We start from the raw sequence: 23,683 nt of genomic DNA, 5'->3' as shown, positions 1-23,683 counted from the left end.
TTATTTAAAACCCTGCCTAGCGATCACACGTGACGAGAGTGACGAGGACGTTTACTGCGTTTGGCAGACGTCTCTTATTCGGCAGGACTTAGAAAGAAAAGCATGGAGTTGCACCCAGGAGGGGGGGTGATGGGTTTGTATAACAGTAAATAGGGAGAAGACACTGGAAACAAAAAAACACCAGCACTGTGTTGTCACACTCACTCACTCACATCCCTCAGCACTGCTCAACTGGTCCCACTGCCTCCCAGGGTATGAGGAAGGTACAGGAGCAAGTCTTTTTTTTGTCCTGCACCTCGGTGGTGAAACAAACTTCCCCTAGATGTCCAGACAGCTGAGTCACTGGGAGACTTGCCTCTTCCTGAAAGTCTTACACTAGCACTTACAAACCTAAAAAGTATTGCTATATTACCTCAGTGTTTAGTCCCTGACCTGCTGAGACAGAGACAGAGGCCACGGTGGTATTCTGGTGTCTGGTTAAAAGCATTTACGTTACATTGTTGTGTGATGAGACGTTTAATATAATGTATGAGATGTAACTGGGGTAAACTCACATGGAACAGTAAACTCACGTAGAACAGTAAACTCACGTGGAACAGTAAACTCACGTAGAACAGTAAACTCACATAGAACAGTAAACTCACGTAGAACAGTAAACTCACATGGAACAGTAAACTCACGTAGAACAGTAAACTCACATAGAACAGTAAACTCACGTAGAACAGTAAACTCACGTAGAACAGTAAACTCACGTAGAACAGTAAACTCACGTAGAACAGTAAACTCACATAGAACAGTAAACTCACATAGAACAGTAAACTCACGTAGAACAGTAAACTCACGTAGAACAGTAAACTCACGTAGAACAGTAAACTCACGTGGAACAGTAAACTCACATGGAACAGTAAACTCACGTGGAACAGTAAACTCACATGGAACAGTAAACTCACGTGGAACAGTAAACTCACATGGAACAGTAAACTCACGTGGAACAGTAAACTCACATAGAACAGTAAACTCACATGGAACAGTAAACTCACATGGAACAGTAAACTCACGTAGAACAGTAAACTCACATAGAACAGTAAACTCACGTGGAACAGTAAACTCACATAAAACAGTAAACTCACATGGAACAGTAAACTCACATGGAACAGTAAACTCACATGGAACAGTAAACTCACATGGAACAGTAAACTCACATAGAACAGTAAACTCACATAGAACAGTAAACTCACATGGAACAGTAAACTCACATGGAACAGTAAACTCACATGGAACAGTAAACTCACATGGAACAGTAAACTCATATGGAACAGTAAACTCACATAGAACAATAAACTCACGTAGAACAGTAAACTCACGTGGAACAGTAAACTCACGTGGAACAGTAAACTCACGTGGAACAGTAAACTCACATAGAACAGTAAACTCACATGGAACAGTAAACTCACGTGGAACAGTAAACTCACATAGAACAGTAAACTCACGTGGAACAGTAAACTCACATAGAACAGTAAACTCAAGTGGAACAGCGACGCCAAAGTGCTCAGGATCAGAAAGAAAAAGTTTTCTTTTCAGCTCAGTTACACCGACACCTGTGGGCCCTGTTGGACACAGACACACACACACACACACACACACACACAAACTCAAACACACGCACAATACACACACACACACACACACACACACACACACACACACACACACACACACAAAATCCAGACTCACACACATATCCACACACACACACACACACACACACACATCCACACACACACACACAAACACACATATACACACACACTCATACACACACACACACACAGGCACAAACACAAAAACACACATAATCCACACTCACACACGTACACACACACACACACACACACACACACACACCTCTCATTAGTGTCATTATCAGTGCTGAAAACACTCACAAACACGACTGTATTTAATAACCACGGTTCTGAACATTTACGCCTGCGTACATTGTTCGACGTAGCATTGTGTAATTGTTTTTTTATGTACGAAATTAAAAGCATGCGCTCGTGAGCCATCCGTGTGTTGTTTTTCTCCTGGTGTACCGCATCTGAAGTTTCCATTACCGGGGTGTGAGTGCAGACTGAACGGGATAACACTGTATTGGTTTCAGCTGATGGCTCTACTCACTCGCACTCATCCAGAACACAGACACTGAGCTGCTCCTGGGAGGGAAAAAGCCAGACTAACGTGGCGGGGATGAAAGATCCGTCTGATACACGTTCAGTACAGGCTCGAGACACCAGGTCTGGGACGGGCGCACGCTCGCATCACCAGCAACAGCGTTCTGTTACTAAGTGGCTAACAATTCACATATCTGCCGTCGTAATCATGCGTGAAATAGTTGAATTGTGTCTTTTTTTTTCGTCGTAAATGACTTTAACAGAACAATAAAAAGCCAAATGGGAAAAAAAAACATAATAGTTCGCCACTGCAGCTCTGGGCTCGAGCGGGACTCGTGAAGGTATTTGTTTATTTATTTGTCATTTGTTTATTCTCCTGTGGATGTTAAGTAGCTTCTTGGTGAAGTTATTATTCAAGAGGTTCCATCTAGAGGTCTTCACGGGTCCACTTAGATCCGAAAACCCGAGGTCCGACCCGAGCGGGTTCGGGTCTAAAAGTTTGACGTGTGCCTCGGACACGGGTCGGGTATAATAATAGCGGCATCGGGTCTCGGGTCATTTAAAATGAATGTGTTTTTACCGAACGAACCCGAGAAGACCCGAACTACTGTATCTCGTGTGTGTGCATCGACTCGAATCCTTTTCCAACCTCTCCTCTGTTTGCCAAGACCGCTTGTCACATGTGGCTGGTGACGTGTGGCTGGCGGTAAGCTAATTTTCGTTGAAACAGACCTGTCAATCAATTTTGAATCCACGCTGTAGCGGTTACACTAAAGTAACATTTGGGTCCAGTCGGGTTAAAAAAAATTGCCGTCAGGTCAGACTCAGGTCTTCCTTAAAATATATATATATATGTACGTCAGGTTTGGGTAAAAAGTGATTCAGGTCACTTTGGGTCGATTACATTTTTTTAGATCCGAGAAGACCTCTTGTTCCATCCCCAAAGGATCTATCAGGCAGCCAATCATCACCCAGGACGAAAAAACGCCACACGGCCTTGTCCAATCGTGATCCACGATTGTTGCTACAGTATTTATTTACGCTCTGAAAAGAAAAGAATGGAGATAAAACTTCCTAATGCGAGATGGATCCATGAATAGTCTATAAATATAATTTACAATAAAGACACACTTTTTATCCTTTTTTTTAATCCATTTTCCAGCACAAGAGAAAGTCTTTAATGGAGCAGAAAGCTAATATTTCTGAGATTAGCCATGCTAACATGCTAACGTGCTAACGTGTTATTCAGGAACAGTTTTTGTTAAGAAAGACACAAAGTATTTTGTATAATCGATGTTAGAGAATACGTCGATTTAAACTTTTACAAATACAAAGCATTTATCATTTTCATCTGGTCTTAATAGGCAGTTTTTCGTGAGTTTAATGACCAGTTAAAATGATCGGATTCTGAAGCTGTATTTTTGGTTACTGTAAAAAAAATAAATCCACTCTAGAAATGCAGGGCTCTCAAGTTTTGAAGACAGGCAAGCATGTGTGTGTGTGTGTGTGTGTGTGTGTGTGTGTGTGTGTGTGTGTGTGTGTGTGTGTGTGTGTGAGAGAGAGAGAGAGAGAGAGAGAGAGATTATGACTGGTGGTGTTTATTGTAAGTGTTTGTTGCCTTTTTGAACTTAGCTCAAGCCTAGACATTTTTAGGGTCATGATTGAGGACAATGTCCTGTCCAGAGACATGATTGAGGACAATGTCCCGTCCAGAGACAAGCTGTTTCATGTTGAGGTTTTGTTCAAACCGACCATCGAAAATACCCTCTCTAATGAATGTATTTTTTTCCATTGGTTGTTGCGTTAAATCTTACCCAGATAGTGTTATTTTCTGATTGGTTATTGTGTAGGCTCTTTTTTTTTTGATTGGCTGATAAGTGTCAGGCTCGACCAAGAACTGAGACGCGCTTGTTTTCTGCTCGGTTTCCATAGAGACAGCGGTGCGGACTGATACATTTTGGGCGCTGCGGCTTATTAAATATATGATAAATAGTCCAAAAAAATTCTGGGTGAGAAATACGATGTGTGGCGTGAGAGCGTAAGAAAAGTCTGTGACTGTCACTCTCAATGCGTGACACTTGACAGCCCTGTAAATGATAAATGTAAGTTTGAAGTACGTCCAGACCTTATCGAACTCTAAATATTATTGTGAAAGGCTTTGTGATAACCGTAACCTTTGGTCTCAGTACAGCGCGTCCCTCAGACACAACATTATTTTACTAAAGGCACAAATGACTGAAGAGAGAAAAATGCTTGTTCTGGCCATCGTGTGCAAATCTCTAAATCAACTGACCAATCCAAGATAATCCAGAACGACGCATTGTTCTTTGGATGTTCAGCTTTTGCGGTCAGTTTCTTTTCAGTTTCAACGGCAGACACCCCGCGTTTGACCTCGCTGAGATGATTAAGCTGCTTTGAAATCAAACCGTGCGGTCTACGGATATTTTGGCCCGAGTCGAGGCTCCCTTGAAGACCTTTGAGTACTGGAAGAGATATTATCAAGCCCCTGTGCGCTTTCTGTTGTTTTTTGCAACAACAAAGCTTACATCTGCTCCGGTGCCGTGGCCAGCGGCTGTTCGCACCTCTGATGTATCGAAGAATGAATTTAATAAATTTGCCACAGAGACACATTTTTATTTCAACGATCTGAGACAGAGTGAGAAAGCTTGGACGCGCTACGTTCTGTGCACTTGTAGTTATGCAAGAGCCGGTGCACTTACAGGGTTATAGTTACAAAACTTCTGAAACGGTTTGTTTTCACTCCACATCAAAATGTCATTCGGACAAAAACCAACACGGCAAAAGGAGAACAGCAGACCTTCCATTACATCAGGGCTGAAAAGTTACACACTCTAAAGCCATCCAAAATGAGGTCGGGTTTATGTTACGGCCTCGGACCTGATGAAGTGCTGCGACGGGATTTTGAAAGCCGGCAGCGAGCGGACAGGAGCGGTTTGGGCATGTCGAAAAGACGAGCATGCCGATCCCGGGCGACTCGTCCCGCGCCTGCCTGGCCATTTGATGCGAACTTTTTGCAGACCCGAGGTGAAGTCCAGGCAGAGCAATGAAAACAGATCCATCCTGCAGATCCACTTCTCCAAGTTGCAACTTTCCAGATTGTAAAAGTCCAATCCATACGCCTCTCTCTTAAGGGCAGTCAGCTTCAAGGAAAGGAAATCGTAAGGCGGCAGATAAGACGGAAGGTTTAATTGAAAAACGTCCAAGATTCCATGGAGAAATGCCAGGAGATCGTTGGAAGCTCGGGTTTACTCTCGAGGCGCTGAAGTGGAGCGAGGTTAAATAAAAATACAAATGAGTGCAGTAGGCTAGATTGTACTGTAAGACTCTAAAAGACGTCACGACTCATCGAGACGGTCTAAGGGGGAATTAATAGAAAGCCGTAAAACGCTGTAAGAACGGCGACACTCATTAAGTCAGAGCCGGGATATCACACGCTCTGACGCCGGATGAGAAAAAGATTCGAGATGGCCGACGACACTCCGGAGCATAGGATGTCCTACGGTACAAATATCTGTTTAATGTCCTATGCTGTGGGATTTATTTCTCAACATTTTAAATATTCCGGCGTATCCTCCTACAGGGGGGATCCGCTTTACACGCTCGACATCGATCGCGGTTGACTGCTAAACCGAAACAGCTTCCTGTTTATTCGTTACTGGGTTTTGAGACGTTACTTCCCTTCTAACATTCGTACAATATCGCTAGCGTGCATCATGCAAATTTTCTTTCAGGACACAATAAGGGAAGGAATTTAGGGAAGGAGTCTCCAGTGTTAGAGCTTTGTAAGTAAGGTTGGGAAACAAGAACCGGTTCTGTTTTTTTTAACAGGAACCGAAACCACGAGGAATTTTTAAGTTTCGGTTCCGGACGCGGTTCCGATGCGACGACGAGCAAAGCGCTGGGAACGATCACTTTAAATAGCCACGTCTTACCTCATGAATATTAACTGTTTACACTGTTTACAGTCACGCAACCAAATTAACGCAGCTTACCACAGAAATCAGTCACTCGCGCTGCTGTGCCGAGGTTCGCTTTGTGTTAAACATGTGTAACAGGGTTTAAATAATATTAGTTAAATTCATGCACAAATTGGGAAAACTCGCCATTGGCTGTTGCATCTCTTGTACGCACGTACGTTGTGTTGAGGGGCGGAGCTGCGTGTTCTCCAGCAGTTTCACGATGGTTTGCCGCTGGTAAGCTGCCTTGATCATTGCTCCGTCTTAATAACTAAGTTTGGACTGTTTTCAAGTGCAAAGTATACTACACACAAGTTTATGGAATGAGGAGTGTGTGTATTAACATGCTTGTGAACTCCGAACTCTGTTTATTTTAAGATTATTCATGCAACGGTGATGCAGTGCCTCTAACCAGCCTTTTTGGCCGTGTGTGTTTTTGTCATGTTGTGTATGAATAGTTATCTGAATTGTGTGTTCGTGTTCACCACACGTGCTTTGGGCTCTCGCACGTGCTGAGCGTGTATCTGCGCCATTTTAGATATGTGCGTTCTTTCCTCCCTGTATATAATTTACACAAAATATGTAAAATATTGGTCACTCGAGTTTATAGTTTTATTACATTATTTTCTATTTTCTTTAATGTATGTTTTATTAATAATTGTGTCCACTGTATGATATATTGAGCAGTTTCACGATGGTTTGCTGCTGATTATTCATGCAACGGTGATGCAGTGCCTCTAACCAGCCTTTTTGGCCGTGTGTGTTTTCTCCAGGCCAATAAAAGAGAAACCTTGAGTGACCATCCACCTGATTTCCTGTTGAATTTATTTCCATCCAGATCAACACAGTCACACATGTCTTAAAAAAAGTGTAAAGTGTGGATTCGTTTCCACTGGACCCACTGAGAGGGTTTTCCCCACAGCTGGAGATACAATAAGCCGGGAAAGGTCTCGTCTTCTCCCAGAGAAAGCAGACGTTTATTTTTCTTCAGAAAACTGTTTTGCTAAGTTGTAATTCTGGATGTTAAATTCGATGTCGGATTTATTTACATTTAAATTGATATGAATTGAAATGCTGTGTTTACAATATTTAAAGAGTGATTTAATAAACACAAACGGTATCGTGCATTAAATTTAACACATTTCTTTTATTATGGAATCGGAATCAGAACCGGGAATCGTAAGCTGGAACCAGCCCAGAGACCGTCACGCCTTCTTCGCGTCAGTCAACTTTGTGCATGGGTCTTCATCAGCGATCATTTGAAAACCTCGGAAGGAAGGAATTAGTGGTGAGTCTGTGGTGAACTTCCTGTCCAGTGTCACCCAAATGAGGTCTGGTTCCTCTCAACGTTTCTTCCTCGTATCATCTCAGGGAGTATTTCCTCATTACCATCACCTTGGGCTTGCTTATTACAGGTGGGGTCTCCGTTATTTGAGAAATGCTTCAGAAAACTGAGTCAGGGACGACAAGCTAAACAAAAATCAAAACAAACGTGTAGCCAAAGAGCAGAAAGGGGCGGGGCTTGTCAATATGGGCGGAGAGAGTGTTCAGTGCGCATGTGTGACATTAGCAGAAAGCGGTTTTAACATTGACATGGAGGATAAAAACAAAGAAAGAAAGAGAAGAAAGACTTACGATAAGACAAGAAGTAGGACGTGTTAATATAGGATCAGCTTTCCAGCGCTGGAGAGAACTGAAGGAGCAGGAAGTTGGCCACATATTCACAGGTTGGAGTTTCCCGAGTCAATAACTCCTGAGCTAAACGCTGTTACTACACAAATAACACCTCTTTTTTATCGTAGTAATGTAGAGAGGCAGCTACAACCGCGTTTTGTGTAGTAACAGCGTTTAGCTCAGGAGTTATTGACTCGGGAAACTCCGACCTGTGAATATGCGCACATGCACACTGAACGCTCTCTCCGACCAGATCGACAAGCCCCGCCCCTTTCTGCTCATTGGCTACACGTTTGTTTTGATTTTAGTTTAGCTTGTCGTCTCGACTCGGTTTTCAGAAGCATTTCTCAAATATCGGAGACCCCACCTTTAAAGACAGATGTTAGCGATAAATAGCAACTTAATTTGAAACTTTTAAACTTTTATTCTGTTTCTATACTTTCTATAAAAAAAATCTGCTCCTGAATCGAATCATCAGGATGATTACAGTTTAACACTTTTTATCTAGAATTTGCTTGCTACAGTAATAAGACTGAAACTGGAGACTCCTTCCATGAATGCTAGCAAAAAAAAAAAAAAAAAAAAAAAGTGATCAAATGCAGCAGCGACATCTCTGTTATCATCTACGTACCGACCAGCAGCACGAGGCGATGAGGTTCTCCTGGCTGTCTGACATAAGGCATCACCTCCAGGTAGCTGGAATCCTGGTTCTCTATTTCAGCTTCGCTCTTCTTCCGTTTCACGCGGTCCTTCTTACTCCGCCGGAAACTTCTCCTCAACCCGGCTAGATGGAAAGAAGACTCAGAGCAGACATCATACAGAACTCTAGAGTTTATGTACATCATGTAGCTCTAAAAAAAGTCTTTAAATTAAAAACAAAATAAAAAGTGGTGTTTTTCCACTCGAACACAAACTCGGCTGTCATTTCTTCAACACGAGCTTTCGTGGCTGTCATCCAGAGGCAAGCAGAACTAACCAGCACTCCATGCAGAAAGATTAGCGTGACACACGAGACACTGATTGCCATTTAATGGTGACAAATCCTCGTTCTTAACCGCCAGCTCCATGCGAAGACACTCGATACGCTGCATCTGGCTGCTAACGCCGTGATTAACGGGTACAGAATGTTTGCCTGTGCTTCGAAGGATTCTTTCGGAGCTTTTGGAAATGGAAAGGAAAGGAACTAGTCACATCACTCTGAAAAAACTTTCCACAACATCAGAAAACCGCGAGAGCATCCGCAAGCTGCACAGAGCATCAGAGTTTCTCGCTGCACCAATCTCGTAAAGTTGATGTACTGTACGACTCTGCAATATAAACGTAGCCTATAGTCTGGATGTTTGGAAAGCGGCGCATGAACCGGGAAGAGGATCGTGTTACTAATAACGTAAACGTGTCTTCAGTTTTGTTGCTATTTTTTATTGTGGGATGACGAACATGGCTAAATATGTATCCCTTTACACACACACACACACACACACACACACACACACACACACACACATATATATATACGTATATATATATACTCGTGAATGAGACCCAAGATACTTATGGTCTATGTATAGTACTACTATGGTCATGAGCTTTGGGTCATGACCGAAAGGACAAGATCCCGGATACAGGCGGCCGAAATGAGTTTCCTCCGCAGGGTGGCTGGCCGCTCCCTTAGAGATAGGGTGAGGAGCTCAGTCACTCGGGAGGAGCTCAGAGTAGAGCCGCTGCTCCTCCACATCGAGAGGAGTCAACTGAGGTGGCTCGGGCATCTGTTCCGGATGCCTCCTGGACGCCTCCCTGGGGAGATGTTCCGGGCATGTCCAACCGGGAGGAGGCCCCGGGGAAGACCTAGGACACGCTGGAGGGACTATGTCTCTCGGCTGGCCTGGGAATGCCTCGGTATTCCCCGGAAGAGCTGGAGGAAGTGTCTGGGGAGAGGGAAGTCTGAGTGTCCCTGCTTAGACTGCTGCCCCCGCGACCCGGCCCCGGATAAGTGGTAGAAGATGAATGGATGGATGGATATATATATAAATAGTCTTTTAAACCAAGATATTTCCACGTTACTTAAAACAAATGAAAACTCCACACTGAACGATGTATATTAGAACAAACTGATACGGTTTCCTACATTACCCACAATGCCGTTTGACTCTCTGCTGAAAGCGGCACAGAGGGATTTATACCTCACCGCATTTCTATATAACGAAAGCGATGCGGCGGTGCTTTAATCCTCCTGAGACAAGCTCTCTATTCTCCTCACCTTCATCAAGTGACATCACATTTATCATCACCCACAATGCCGTTCGACGACCTGCCGATAGCGACACGGTGTGCCGAGCGCGATGCGGCAGCGCTTTAATCCTTCTCGGCCAAGCCCTCTGATCTCCTTGTCTAAAACAGATCTAAAACAGACGGCTTTCAAAAGTCGTCATTACCCACGATGCCGTTCGACCACCCGCTGAAAGCGGCAAATGGGAATTTATACCTCACTTCATTTCTAGCTAAAGATGCAGCAGCGCTTTAATCCTCAGCCAAGCTCTCCTCCCCTATACAAAACACGTTACCTTGGTCAATGACAACACACTTGTTATTACCCACAATGCCATTCCGCCTGTCTGCCGATAGCAACACGATAGGATTTCTTTCATACCGCATTTCTATATAAAGAGAGTGATGCAGCGGCAACTCTTTCATTTTCAGGGGCTAAATCAAGCGAAATCTTTCTGCTCTTGTAACCGTGTTAAGAGCCAAAACATGACCCGACATCAGCGTGACACACACATTAAAAAACACCCCCAAAAAACATACGTAACATGTTTGGGGCGGATTTTTCCTTTCGACTCTGATTTGCTCGAAAAAGCATCAGTTATTCAGCTGAGTGTTTGCGTGAGCCTGGCGCTCTTCCACAGGCTGATGAACACATGTCGAGCATGTCTCACACTCGCACCAGCGCGGTAGCCGCAGCACAAATCCACGGCTGATCGGTCACACCGATATCAATCTAACTGAATCCCTTAAACCGTTCCAGAAATCTCTGTCCTGCACGCAGAATAACAACCGGGCCTCGAAGGCTAGACAGCTTCTGCGCAAATAAATCTGAGGTTAGCGAGCACTGACAGGAGAGTAATTAAACCGATACTCTTTTTTTTTAAATCTGTGTAGATTGATTCCCTCGCTGAGTGAATTGCTCTCCAGATAGCTGTTCTTTCTCCGTGCCACTTTTTTTTTCTAACCAGTGGGTGTTTTTTTTTTTTTTTTTTTTTTGACATAATCCTGGATTATAAGTGAGCACACTGAGACAAAGCATTTTGAGGAATAGCAAACAGGAGATTTTGTTGACGACGCTGAAACGCACACTGACACGTGCTACCGAGCCGGGAATTCGTTCGGGTCGAGAAAACGACACGAGCGCTTTTTTTTGGCTTTGCGGATCTTTTCTGGTTCTTGAACGTGACGTGTGACGTGAGAACGGTTCGGACGGCCGACCGGACACCGTTTCAAACCTGGTTAAGAAATTTGGCAGACGAGTCGAGAAATAAACACCATAAGTTCCATGCTTAATGTGGTGTTTAGAACGAGTTCTTCTGGCACTAGACTTAAAAAAAAAAATCTCAAGCCGAGTGATGTACCTGATGGTCCAGAACTCCAGAACTATAGTGAAAAATTGTGGCATGTAGTAGCTCAGTGACTTTTCGGAAGGTCATTGGTTCAAATCCCAGGTCCACCAAGTGGGGCCCTGAGCAAGGTCCTTAACCCTCAATTGCTCAGGTGTATAAACTGAAATAAGATAAATGTAAAAAAAAAAGCTTGTAGGTCCAATTAACTCCAGATCCGGATACACACGGAGCATTAAACCGATACATTTTTATCACTTTTTTTTCCCAGCCCTGTTTACTAAAACATGCTGGAGCCTCTGGATCCTCGCACCAGCTGCTGAATGGTGCTCATGACATGATTATGACTGAGAGTCTGACCAAACGCTTCTTCCAGACATGTCCAGAGACCAGGCCACACAATCGGTTTCCATAAACAGCAACAACTAGAAGATACGCCAACCCAACTGGCGAGGCTTGTGTCTGCTTCACGCATGGCCTGCACCAAAGCTGAGCTCTCACCACACGATTGTGGGAAAAAAAGCCGAAGCGAAGCTCGGTGGAACAGCGTCTGAAGGGATCCGTGGGTAGAACCGTCTTGCTCTCTTATTATATGCTAGAGAAATGTTGGTGTTTTGGATCAGGTTCCTCATGTAATGACCTGGAGAGCATGCAGGAGAACATGGAAGACAGCGAAAATACAGTATATCGTGGAAACTGTGGTTTTTTAAAGGCAACAAGGTAAAAAAACAAAAAGGCAAGAAACAGAAAGATTGACTTGTTTTAAAATGAGAGGTTCTTCTGTTCACTTTGGTTTCTTACTGAATAATAGACTCCTGCATGAGATGGTGCTCCAAGAGAACATAGAAAGAAAGATTCTTCAGAACGTATCATATACTTTATACTGTGTTATAAGTTATCAGTCATGAATTAAATAAGACTAGATTTGTAAAGTTCGTCGCGGCAAACTTTGACGATGCAAGTATTCGCAAGGGCCGATGCTTTTCGGAGGTGAGTGGACATAAGGGTCAGTGTTACTTTTGGAAGCAAGTAGACAGAAAGCTAGGGTGCCAAAACATTTGGAGGTAAGTGGAGACGAGCATGTGACGTCATCCGATTACTTTTGGGGATGTTCTCCTCATTGTGCTGAGTGTTTTGATATGTTACAAATCCATGTTGTGCTAATTTTTAATTTTCATGTGACATCACATGACGTCATCAGAATACCCGTGAGGAAGTTCCCCTCATTGTTCTGAGTGTTTTGATATGTCACATGTCCATGTTGTAAAAAGTTTTTTGTTTGATTTTGCATAGGTTGGGGGCGGGGCTGCGGGACAACCGAAAGGCCAGTCGGTACACCAAGTTAAACCTTTGTTCAGAGTCTCACCCTAAAGGAGCTGGCCTAGTGTGGTGCAGATAGTTTGAAAGCTTGCCGAGTTATAAACCTCCAAAGTTTATAATGGGAGTCTATGGGGAAAAAAGGCCACTTTGAGACAAGGTACTGGAAGTACCGGTACTCGGATCGCTTAGAAAAGTAATAGCAACAAACTTCAGACCAGCGTCTACAACATATTCACATTTGGTGCATGTGGCTCAAAAGCTCTAGGAGGAGTTACTCTTGATAAATTTGTGTCTAAGCTTAAATAGGAAAACAGAATGTTGGCTTCTACAAAGCGACATAACGAATCCTACTGAAGTATCAAAATGTTACCGGTTAAATTTACCTGGTTTTGAATCATATAACACACAGTTATTGACTTGTATGTTGTTTTGGCTGACATTAGCACTTTTCGGACAGGACTAGTTTGACGTGAGGACGTGGGGGGTAAAGTAATTATTACCAGAGCTTCTCTGTGATTTTAGTCCCGTCCGAATGTGATTCGGATGCTGTAAATATGTACAGTAAAATTCCGTCATTTCCTGTTTAAAAGTTTTTGGCGTGTTTTGCAAGCATGGAGGCGTTTGTCATGTCTGTTTGCCCACGTGATAACAGGAAGCGACGTCATACGCACATGACGACAAGGAGGTTACTGTGGTGTGTAAAGCGAGTTACCCCTCCCACTTCTGCTAGTTTTACTGAGATGTCTTGTCCCGTGCGAATCGGCCAATTAATATTACAGACGTCCTGAGGTAAAATTGCATTACTCCACGGCCCCACGTAGAACTAATCCCGTCCGAATAGGGCTAATGATTCATACCTCAATGAAAAAGAGTCTATTCATATTGGACTGGGCCTGAATTAAATTCAATGTGTTAAAAACTGATCAAATCATAGCTTTAAAAGGTACCATTTTCTGTATTGTATAATATATAGCAGGTATTGTGACTTCTGAAAAAGAGAGAATCCCATCCTCACTAAGAAAAACTGAATCATTTTGAATTGAGCCTGAATCAAATAAAAATGAATCCTACTGAAATATATCGAATCACGGCTTGTTTAAAGGGACAATTTTGCGTATCATATTATATTCCACAAATTATGATGTGTTTTTATCTTCTGAAAGATGGAGACTCTCACACCTAGTAGAAAAAAAGAGTCTCCAAATGAATCATATTGGATTAGTTCTGAATCATATTGAATTGGGCCTGAATCAAATTAAATTGAATCAAATTAAAATGAATCCTACTGAAATATATCGGATCATGGCTTGTTTAAAGGGACGATTTTGCGTATCGTATATTCCACATATTATGATGTGTTTTTTATCTTGTGAAAGATGGAGCCTCACACACCTAGTAAAAAAGAGTCTAGAAAAATGAATCATATTGGATTACTTCTGAATCGCATAATAATCACTGCAGAATTCAAGCGTTTCCGTTTTACGTGGTTAACCGTTCTGTGTTTTTATCGAAGACGGAGATTGACCTCTAGTAAAAAAGTGTCTCCAGTGTCCTCGGAAGGAAAACTTGAACAAGAAACAAAAAGAACTCTTTCCTGTAAACCTCGACGCACCGATACAACAGACCTGAGGTTCTCCTGCTACCCTTGTCTACCTTTAGCTTGGCAGCTGAGCTCGATTACATCACCAGCCTCGCTTTACCCCAGAACTCAAGAACGAACAAAAGCAGACAGACACCACATCCCATTCTGTGGAATCCGGTCTGGTTTACTAAAATACAGAAAATAAAGCATCGATATGAAACGATACGTCTTAATCCGAAGTCCACGTGACGCTTCTCCACGAGGTTCATCCGTCATTGGCTTCAGATAAAAAAAATGAACAAGTGACCGTAACTTATCGATTGCATCAGCCTGCATGGTAAAGCCATTATCTTGTGAATGAAGCCCTTTGGGTTGTCTTCTACCCAGACTCGGCGCACTAATGCGCACATGCTGCGGCTACCTGACACTGAAATCATCCAAAGGATCTGGAGAAATAGAGAAGCAATCTGGACTGCTGAACCATGCATTAGTGTCTTGGCTCCTGTTAGACTGCATACTGATTAAATAATCTGGTTTGTAAATACTGCCTTTTTTTTTTAATGTTTTCCATGTCTGGACCTTATTGGGATCTGCTGATACCTTTTCCAGGTTTCTTTTGCTTTCTCTTAAATATCCCACCCACCCCTTTTCCGTGACCCTTCGACATTCTCCACCATGCTCATGAGTCATATCTGATTGCGTCGCTACGATCTCTGTATAAAACGCTGCTTCAAAGGCAAATTTATAAAAGATTGTTGCTACCAGAAAAGCTCTCCGTATGCGTCAAAAAAGCATCGCGCAGTTTTCCATCACGTAGTTCCTAAACCATCAGTGCGATAAATCACAGCGCTTTGGCCTACCCCGGAATGAGCCCGTCACATGCCGGCCACGTAGTAATGCCTTAAGCATGTTTTCTTAAAGGGGTCGCTGTGGGATTGATGCGAGCTTGGCCATCACGTCCGTGCCTGAGATTTGCTGTGGACAAGCTGATGTTTCGCCAGCAAGCGAAAAAAAAAAAAACCCTCTCTGCTTTACTCATACTGTTGCCTGGCTGTTTCGCTTCACTCACCCTGCTCGCTGAGGCTCTTTATCACCAATGGACCAGAGCAAAGCACCCAGTCTGGAGCTATTAAAGACCTCCAAATTAACATGAATACTCAAACCAGATCGACATAAATCAAGAACTAATGAGAATGTCCAGCAGCTTTGAAAGGACAAATGTATCATGAGATGGATGTGTGCCATGGGGAAGATTAAGCAGCATTAACGAAGCTCTGTTGTAGCATTTTAGTGCACAGGAGTCCATTCATTCATTCATTCATTCATTTTCTACCGCTTATCCGAACTACCTCGGGTCACGGGGAGCCTGTGCCTATCTCAGGCGTCATCGGGCATCGAGGCAGGATACACACTGGACGGAGTGCCAACCCATCACAGGGCACACACACACTCTCATTCACTCACACACTCACACACTACGGACAATTTTCCAGAGATGCCGATCAACCTACCATGCATGTCTTTGGACCAGGGGAGAAAACCGGAGTACCCGGAGGAAACCCCCGAGGCACGGGGAGAACATGCAAACTCCACACACACAAGGCGGAGGCGGGAATCGAACCCCCAACCCTGGAGGTGTGAGGCGAACGTGCTAACCACTAAGCCACTAAGCCACCGTGCCCCCCACAGGAATCTGGTTAAAAAATAAATAAATAAAATCTGTAGGAGGAACATCAGGATTGAGGTGGGATTTTAGATTTATACGATAAACAGGAAGCCGTAAGTGTGGAAGTCATACGATTCAAGACAGAAATGTTTCTCACCGAGGTGTATCCCATGTATCGCCACGTAATCTGCATCTTCTTTTAAGGACAGAAAAAATAAACGTGACTAAAGAATCGATTATTACGGGGTTAAAGAAGAAGGACTGTAGATTTCACACTCAGAGAGGATAAGGACAGAAGGACAGAAGGACAGAAGGACGGAAGGAAAAGGTTCAGTTTTTTGCCCTCATCCAGGAGTCACATGACTACACTGAACATGATGTAACCCTTCGATAAACCCCCGACGTGAAGGGAAACGGTGGAACGTTAGAGGTGAGCAAACGAGGTGTGATGTGAAGGCGAAAGAATGACACATTACCTTCATCGTCGTCTGTTCAGCATGAGTAGAAAAGACAAAGTTCTTCTTTTAGCGGTTCCGCGTATCGTTTACGTCTCAGGACCAAAATCGATCTTACGCTCGAATTATGACATAACGAGCTACGATACGTTTGATTAAAGAAATTTGAAGGCAATAAGGCAATAAATTAAAGTACGTTAGAATCGATGTAAAGGAAGGAATGTTAAATAAATAAGAGAACGATAAAAATTTATTCTATCAGAAAAGAAAAACATCAGAAGTCATTTACAGCACTCGGGAATCCGAGCTGGGAAAGATGGAGCTCGCTGCTGAGACTCGGGGATGAATGGCGTTCATTTTACAGCTAAAGCTTCAGAATTTGATGTTTTATTGTAGTTTTCTTTCCAGGAAGTAGGAAATAAAATAGAACATGATGTGAGGAACTGAATCCATGTGAGGTTTTATTTCTCTTATCTTATACAAGGGCAAAAGTCCATCCATCCATTCATCCATCCATCAATATATTCCTCCATCCATCCATCCATCCCTGTATCCATTCATTCATCCATCCATCAATACATTCATCAATGCATTCCTCCATCCCTGTATCTTTTCATTCATGCACCCATTCAACCATCCCTCCACCCATTCATTCATCCATCCCTCCATCCATTCATCCATCCCTGTATCCATTCATTCATCCATCCATCAATACATTCCTCCATCCATTCATCCATCCCTGTATCTTTTCATTCATGCATCCATTCATCCATCCCTCCATCCATCCATTCATCCATCCCTGGATCCATTCATTCATCGATCCATCCATCAATACATTCCTCCATCCATTCATCCATCCCTGTATCCATTCATTCATCCATTCATTCATCCATCCCTCCTTCCATTCATCCATCCCTCCATCCATTAATTCATCCATCAATCCATCTGTCCGTACATCCATCCCTCAATCCAGCCATCCATCTTCTCAGGGAAACTATAGGCTTATTCCAGGTGACACAAGTAAGGAGGACATCCTGGATGACTTGCCAGGACACACACTCTCACACACACAACACACACTCTCACACACACACACACACACACACACACACACACACACACACACACACACACACACACACATTCTACATACAATTTAAAGATGCCACATCAGCCTACATCACATTCTAACCCCGCCCACACCAAAAGGAGACAGGATTCGAACCACCAGCCCGAGAGGTTTGTAATGTCAAAGCCCTGACAGTGGAGACTCCTTCCATAAACCTTCTCTAAACATCTCCTGACTCAAAACGTCACCATTTCAACTGTCATTTTTTTCAATTTGTCCAGTAACGTTTTCTTAATCTGCTTAATATCAGGCTTCGTTTACGTGCAGTGTTTTTCTATAGTCCGTGCTGTTGCTATAGGAACCGTTACATATTCGAGGGAACACATTAATATAAATCTTGGCGGCCAGATTTCCTGTCAGAGCTGCTGCTCTAGAAAATAAATCGACTTCTGATTTGAGATTCAACAGTGACGTCGTAGCAGATCTGCTTCTATCTGGAAGATCTGGAAGTTCAGAATCGTCGTAAAGTCATCAGAGGTGAGGAATCTACGGGACGATGTAATACATAAATAAACACACACACACACACACACACACACAAAAATACATGCACACACACTCACACATAATACACATACACACAAACAAAGATACATGTGCACACACACTCACTCTCACACACACAAAAATACATGCACCCACACTCACACATACATATACACACACACACACAAAAAACAAAGATACATGTGCACACACACACACACACACACACACACACTCACACACACTCACACACACTCTCACACATGCAAAAATATATGCACACACACACTCGCACATACATGCGTGTACACTCACACAACCACACATACACACACACAAAGATACGTGTGCACACACACTCTCACACACAAAAATACATGCACACACACTCACAAACAAAGATACATGTGCACACACACACACTCTCACACACACAAAAATACATGCACACACACTCACACAAACACACATACACACACACACACACCCACACATACATACACACACGCTCACACACACGCGCACACACACAAATATGCACACACACAAAAACATACATGGAGACACAGACATACACACACATACATGCAAACACACTCTCTTACATACATAAACACACACAAATACATACACATACACACACACACACACACACAAACACACACACACACAAACACACAGCTGGGTCAAAACACAGATGGCAGGAAGCGACTCTCTCCGCTTTAACCGCCCTCAAACAGAGCCACACACTTTCATGAACTCCAGGTGAAGTAAGAAGAGTCAAAGTGACTCACAGCAAACCGGTTATTTCCGACAAGCCACCGTAGCCACTTCATTACAGTACCTCAGGTTCGAACGTCGACTACTCGCCCCGACCGAGCCCACACACCATGAGCTCCGGCCTTCCAGTAAGCCTTCTCCTTCTGTCACATTAAACCATGTTCTTCCTCATCTAAAATAATCCATCCATCTCTCTCTCTCTCTCTCTTTCTCTCTCAGCTTTCTTCCCCCTTCTTTAAAGCCTTCATCCCTCACGAGCCCGTCTATCATTACGTTGTTTACATCCAAGAGGGTCAGGAAATGACAGAGCAGCCTAGCTGAGAGGTGTTTGGCGCAGATTCTCGCTGTGTTATGCCTGCAGTTGCTCTCTGTCATGTTCCAAATATAGGACGTCAGGATGCCATCACTGGCAGAATGATTACACGGTGGGGATTGATTGATGAGGAGGCTGCTTCGTTTTTATTTCTGTGACAGATAGTGTCGATAAACAACAAGCCTGCGAGTCATGGGAACTCGGGTTAAACCTTCTCAAGGTGAGATCCAGATGGTGTTTTGCCATGTAAATACGGTCGTTGGCGGTGTTGGAAAACCAATCGGAAGGTTGTGAGCTTGACTCCCAGGTTGACCATCAATTGCTCGGTTTTATTGAAAGAGAGATATAATGTAATTCACTCTGAATAAGAGCATCTGCCAAATGCTGTAAATGTAACGTATAAAATAAACCTTTTCCGTCCTCGGCTTGTCGTGTCACGGAGAGACAAAAACGAAAAGCGTAAACGACAAAAAGAAAAGTCTCCGTCTTTCTGAAGACTTTCGTGTGGAGGAAAACATACAGTACAGCTTTACCTCTGACACTGGAGACTCCTCTCATAAATAATAAACACACATGTTCACAAACAAAAGTGACTCTGTTTTTTCTTTTCTTTTCTTTTTTCTATAATCCTGTGATTTGGACCAATCAGAACGGAGAATGGTGTATATGTAGATCGATCAGAGAGGTTGAGATGGAGAGAGAGAGAGAGAGAGAGAGAGAGAGAGAGAGAGAGAATTTGTATTAATGTATATTTATACGTATAAGCACTAACACAGCAGCAACCCATCTGTCAGCCATTAACGGTTGCGGCTCGGGAACTCGATCGCTTTAAACGCCTCTTAAGTGTCTCCATGCAGAAGTCTTTAGCTGTAAACGCCGGGCTCAGGCTGCTGTGATCGGCGAGGTCGCTCGCGATGTGGCGCTAATCCTCGCGGCCTTCGTGTGCACATCTTTCTGAGCTCTCACCGTAGACACGTTGTTCACACACAGTAAAACACTTAATGTGTCCAGCAGAGCCGCTGGGATTTACAGCACTTCTCTGCTCTGTGGGGTCATTCAACGAATCATCGAATCACGAGAGCTCTGGATCACACACACACACACACACACACACACACACACACACACACACACACACACACACACACACACACACACACGTCTCTCAGCCCGTATCTCAATGTCAGCCACTCGAAACTCGGCAGATGCATTCGAACATTTTTGAGAATAATTTTTTTTTATCATTATTATGATTTAAAGCAGTGTTTATTTTGCTTGGACTTTGCAAAACAGAGCAATGAAAATACACACAAAAAAATGAATTATATAAAGCATTTTTTTCATTTATTATAAAACATGTTTATTACCATCAATAAACCTTTTGATATTTTTATAATTAAGCTTTATTTTAAAGAGATATCATGTTGTTTAATGGCCATGGCTGTGGATAGTGGGTGGTGGAAATTTCTGGAAATTGTCTATAATTGTGATTATGGTGTTACCGGAGTTTAACTTCAGAGCTGTGGACGTCTGAAACAGTGCCTCGGGTCTCTGTAACACCGCTCTCCTGAAAAGAGAACGAGAGAGAGAGAACGAGAGAGAGAGAGAGAGAGAGAGAGAGAGAGATACAGTGAGAGAGAAAGATACTATAGGGATGTAAGTGCTGTGGTGACAATCTCAGGGTATTCCGCCATGACTTTAATCCAGAACACCGGCAGAGTTTCTAACTTTCTAACGACGTCTGTTTCGTGCTCATTTTTGCTAATTTGTGGGTTAAATTTGAGCAAACACAATATACACGTACACCAAGCACTGTTAAACATGACAAAGTACCGGTGAACAGAGAGAAGAGCGATACACACCTTCTCTCTCCACCAAAGCTACAAAAACACTGCCGCTCGCAGCCGCTCAGCTCCAGACGTCACCTAAACCCGGCCCGATATCATGATATTTTGCGCATGCACGGTATTGGTGCGGCTTTATTTTGCGGCGTTATTAACCTCTCGTCCATGGAAAGTCGCACAAACCCGAGAGAAATACACCACAATAAATAAAATGGAAATAATTTAATGTTCCTTGGGCGGCCCGGTACCATTTGGTCCACGGACCGGTACCGGTCCACGGCCCGGGGGTTGGGGACCACTGCTTTAGAGAGAGTGAAAGAGTCACGTCTGAAAAGGTGATGTTTACAGCCAGCTCCATTTTCCGTATCACATTTCACACTTCTTTCGAGCAGAACTAAAACACAAAGGTCTCGATTCACGGCTCCGTCAAGCCGCTCTGCCGAGTCGCTGTTTCTCAGAGCTCATATCTGCGATGCACATCATCATCGTCTTCTGAGCGAGACCTGATTTTCCATCCACTCAGAGAGAGAGAGAAAGAGAGCGCAAGAGTGTGTCCAGAGTGCATCAGCACCTGTGCCATTACTTTTTGATTACTTGATTTGGAATGGACGGACGCAAGAATAGTGACCCGAAGAAAAATTCCAACCTGAGAGATTCCTGTCGTGGTTTGTTGGCCGGTGCGAGCCTGTCCGGATATAACAGATGGAGCTCTGAAAATGTGGATGACGATGCATTTGTGGGGCTCGCGAGACCTTCTGTTTTTTTTTTCTCTTTTTTTTTGACCGAGTGTTCGTGCATATCGTTCAGCCCCTGACTGTGTGTCCTCTGGTGATGAGAGGAGCAGGGATTGAGATCAGATTAAGATCGGGTTCTCCTGGAACTGCAGCACTGGGCTTTGCTCGTCTGACACTTGACATCGCAGCAGAACGCCAGAGTACACGTGTTTTCCAGGAGCAGCGCACCGACACTTACATATTTCATGGAAATCATCTGGAGAAAAATCGAGTTCCCTTATAGTGCGCGGTTAAAAGCAGTAGTCAAGCCAGCTAACTTTAAAACCGGTCGCCAACTACGTTTGGTAGCAAGACAGAGTTAAGGTTAACTTTTAAACTCTAGCTGAGATTAAAATCAGTAGTTAATAGTAGCAGTAGTAAGCCAGCTAACATGATTAAAGCCAGCTAACCATGTTTGCTATCGATCCAAGCTAACATTTACCCTGGAGCTATGATTAAAACGAACGTAAAATGTTAGCTACTTTTAGCTGGCTAGCGTTAAGTAAGGTTCAAAACCAGTTAGTTAGCATGCTAACTTTGAGATACAAAATCAATATACAAAATAAACTAGCTAACATTAAAATCAGGAGATATATTTGCTAATAAGCCAGCTAACATTCATTCATTCATTCATTTTCTTCCGCTTATCCGAACTTCTCGGGTCACGGGGAGCCTGTGCCTATCTCAGGCGTCATCGGGCATCGAGGCAGGATACACCCTGGACGGAGTGCCAACCCATCGCAGGGCACACACACACACACTCTCATTCACTCACACACACACACACACACTACGGACAATTTTCCAGAGATGCCAATCAACCTACCATGCATGTCTTTGGACCGGGGGAGGAAACCGGAGTACCCGGAGGAAACCCCCGAGGCACGGGGAGAAGCCAGCTAACATTCAGTATATCATTAGCGACTTTACATCAGCGACTTTACATGGTTACCTCTCCTGAAGCTGCCGTGACGGGATGAGTCCAGCTCGAGGGTTAGCATCAGCAATCCTTCTTGCCTGCCACCAAGTCACATCTTCCTGACTGACAATCTGCAGCACATCCCCTCTCCAGAACTCCAACCCAGCTTCCTTACACGGAATAGCAGGGTCCTTTTCCGGATGGTAGTCAAACATCGCCCTGACGAAGACCTACAACACACAAACCGCTCCTTAACACCACACCTTCCTTTCGTTGGCTTCAGATTAATGCCGCGATGGAATCATAGCTTTCTGAAAGCTGTAATCCCGACAATAGGATGAGTGTTACCTCGGTGTCGTCGGGTTCCAGCTGGTCTTTGGTGCCTGGGATCACTTTGAAGGTTACGGCCGTGTCCGACTGTGCCTGGAAGAATAGAAAGTGAGATGCTGTTCCAGTAAAAGCTTACAAAGTTAATACAGAACCATGCAACGAATCCCACAAGGAAGTAAATAGAAAAAAGAGACATGGGTCAAACAAGCAAGAGAAAGCATAACCACAGTGACCCTAACCCCTAACCCCTAACACTAAATGTTAACCCCTTACCCTAGCCCCAACCCCTAACACTTAATCTTAAGTCTAAATCCTAATCCCTAACTCCTACCTCTAACCCTTAACCCATAAAGCCTCTCCCCTAATCCCTAACTCCTACCTCTAACCCTTAACGCCTCACCCCTAATCCCTAACTCCTACCTCTAACCCTTAACCCATAAAGCCTCACCCCTAATCCCTACAGTAAATCCTCACCCCTAATCCCTAACACTTCACCCATAAAGCCTCAACCCTAATCCCTAACCCTAACTCCTACCTCTAACCCTTAACCCCAAACCTAACTCCTAACCCCTAAATCCTAATACCTAATCCCTAACACTAACCCCTAATGCTAACCCTTAACCCCTAACCTTAACTCCTTTCTCTAACCATTTACC

At 43.6% G+C, this 23,683-nt stretch overlaps 1 protein-coding gene across 1 annotated transcript in view; it reads right to left on the bottom strand.

The window, feature by feature from the left end:
- Positions 1-23,683, bottom strand: part of mpp7b (MAGUK p55 scaffold protein 7b) — a 58,056-nt gene that overhangs the window by 12,921 nt on the left and 21,452 nt on the right. The window contains exons 8-14 of the mRNA XM_047806332.1: positions 23,046-23,120; positions 22,731-22,927; positions 20,664-20,728; positions 16,475-16,486; positions 16,156-16,194; positions 8,451-8,603; positions 1,527-1,607 (exon numbers count right to left, since the gene is read on the bottom strand). Coding sequence (XP_047662288.1) covers positions 1,527-1,607; positions 8,451-8,603; positions 16,156-16,194; positions 16,475-16,486; positions 20,664-20,728; positions 22,731-22,927; positions 23,046-23,120 — 622 coding nt within the window. The remainder of the gene's footprint in view (positions 1-1,526; positions 1,608-8,450; positions 8,604-16,155; positions 16,195-16,474; positions 16,487-20,663; positions 20,729-22,730; positions 22,928-23,045; positions 23,121-23,683) is intronic.

The sequence above is a fragment of the Tachysurus fulvidraco genome, chromosome 22 (assembly GCF_022655615.1).
Source record: "Tachysurus fulvidraco isolate hzauxx_2018 chromosome 22, HZAU_PFXX_2.0, whole genome shotgun sequence".
In the NCBI taxonomy this organism is placed as follows: Eukaryota; Metazoa; Chordata; class Actinopteri; order Siluriformes; family Bagridae; genus Tachysurus; species Tachysurus fulvidraco.
This window is presented reverse-complemented; position numbering and strand designations above follow the sequence as displayed.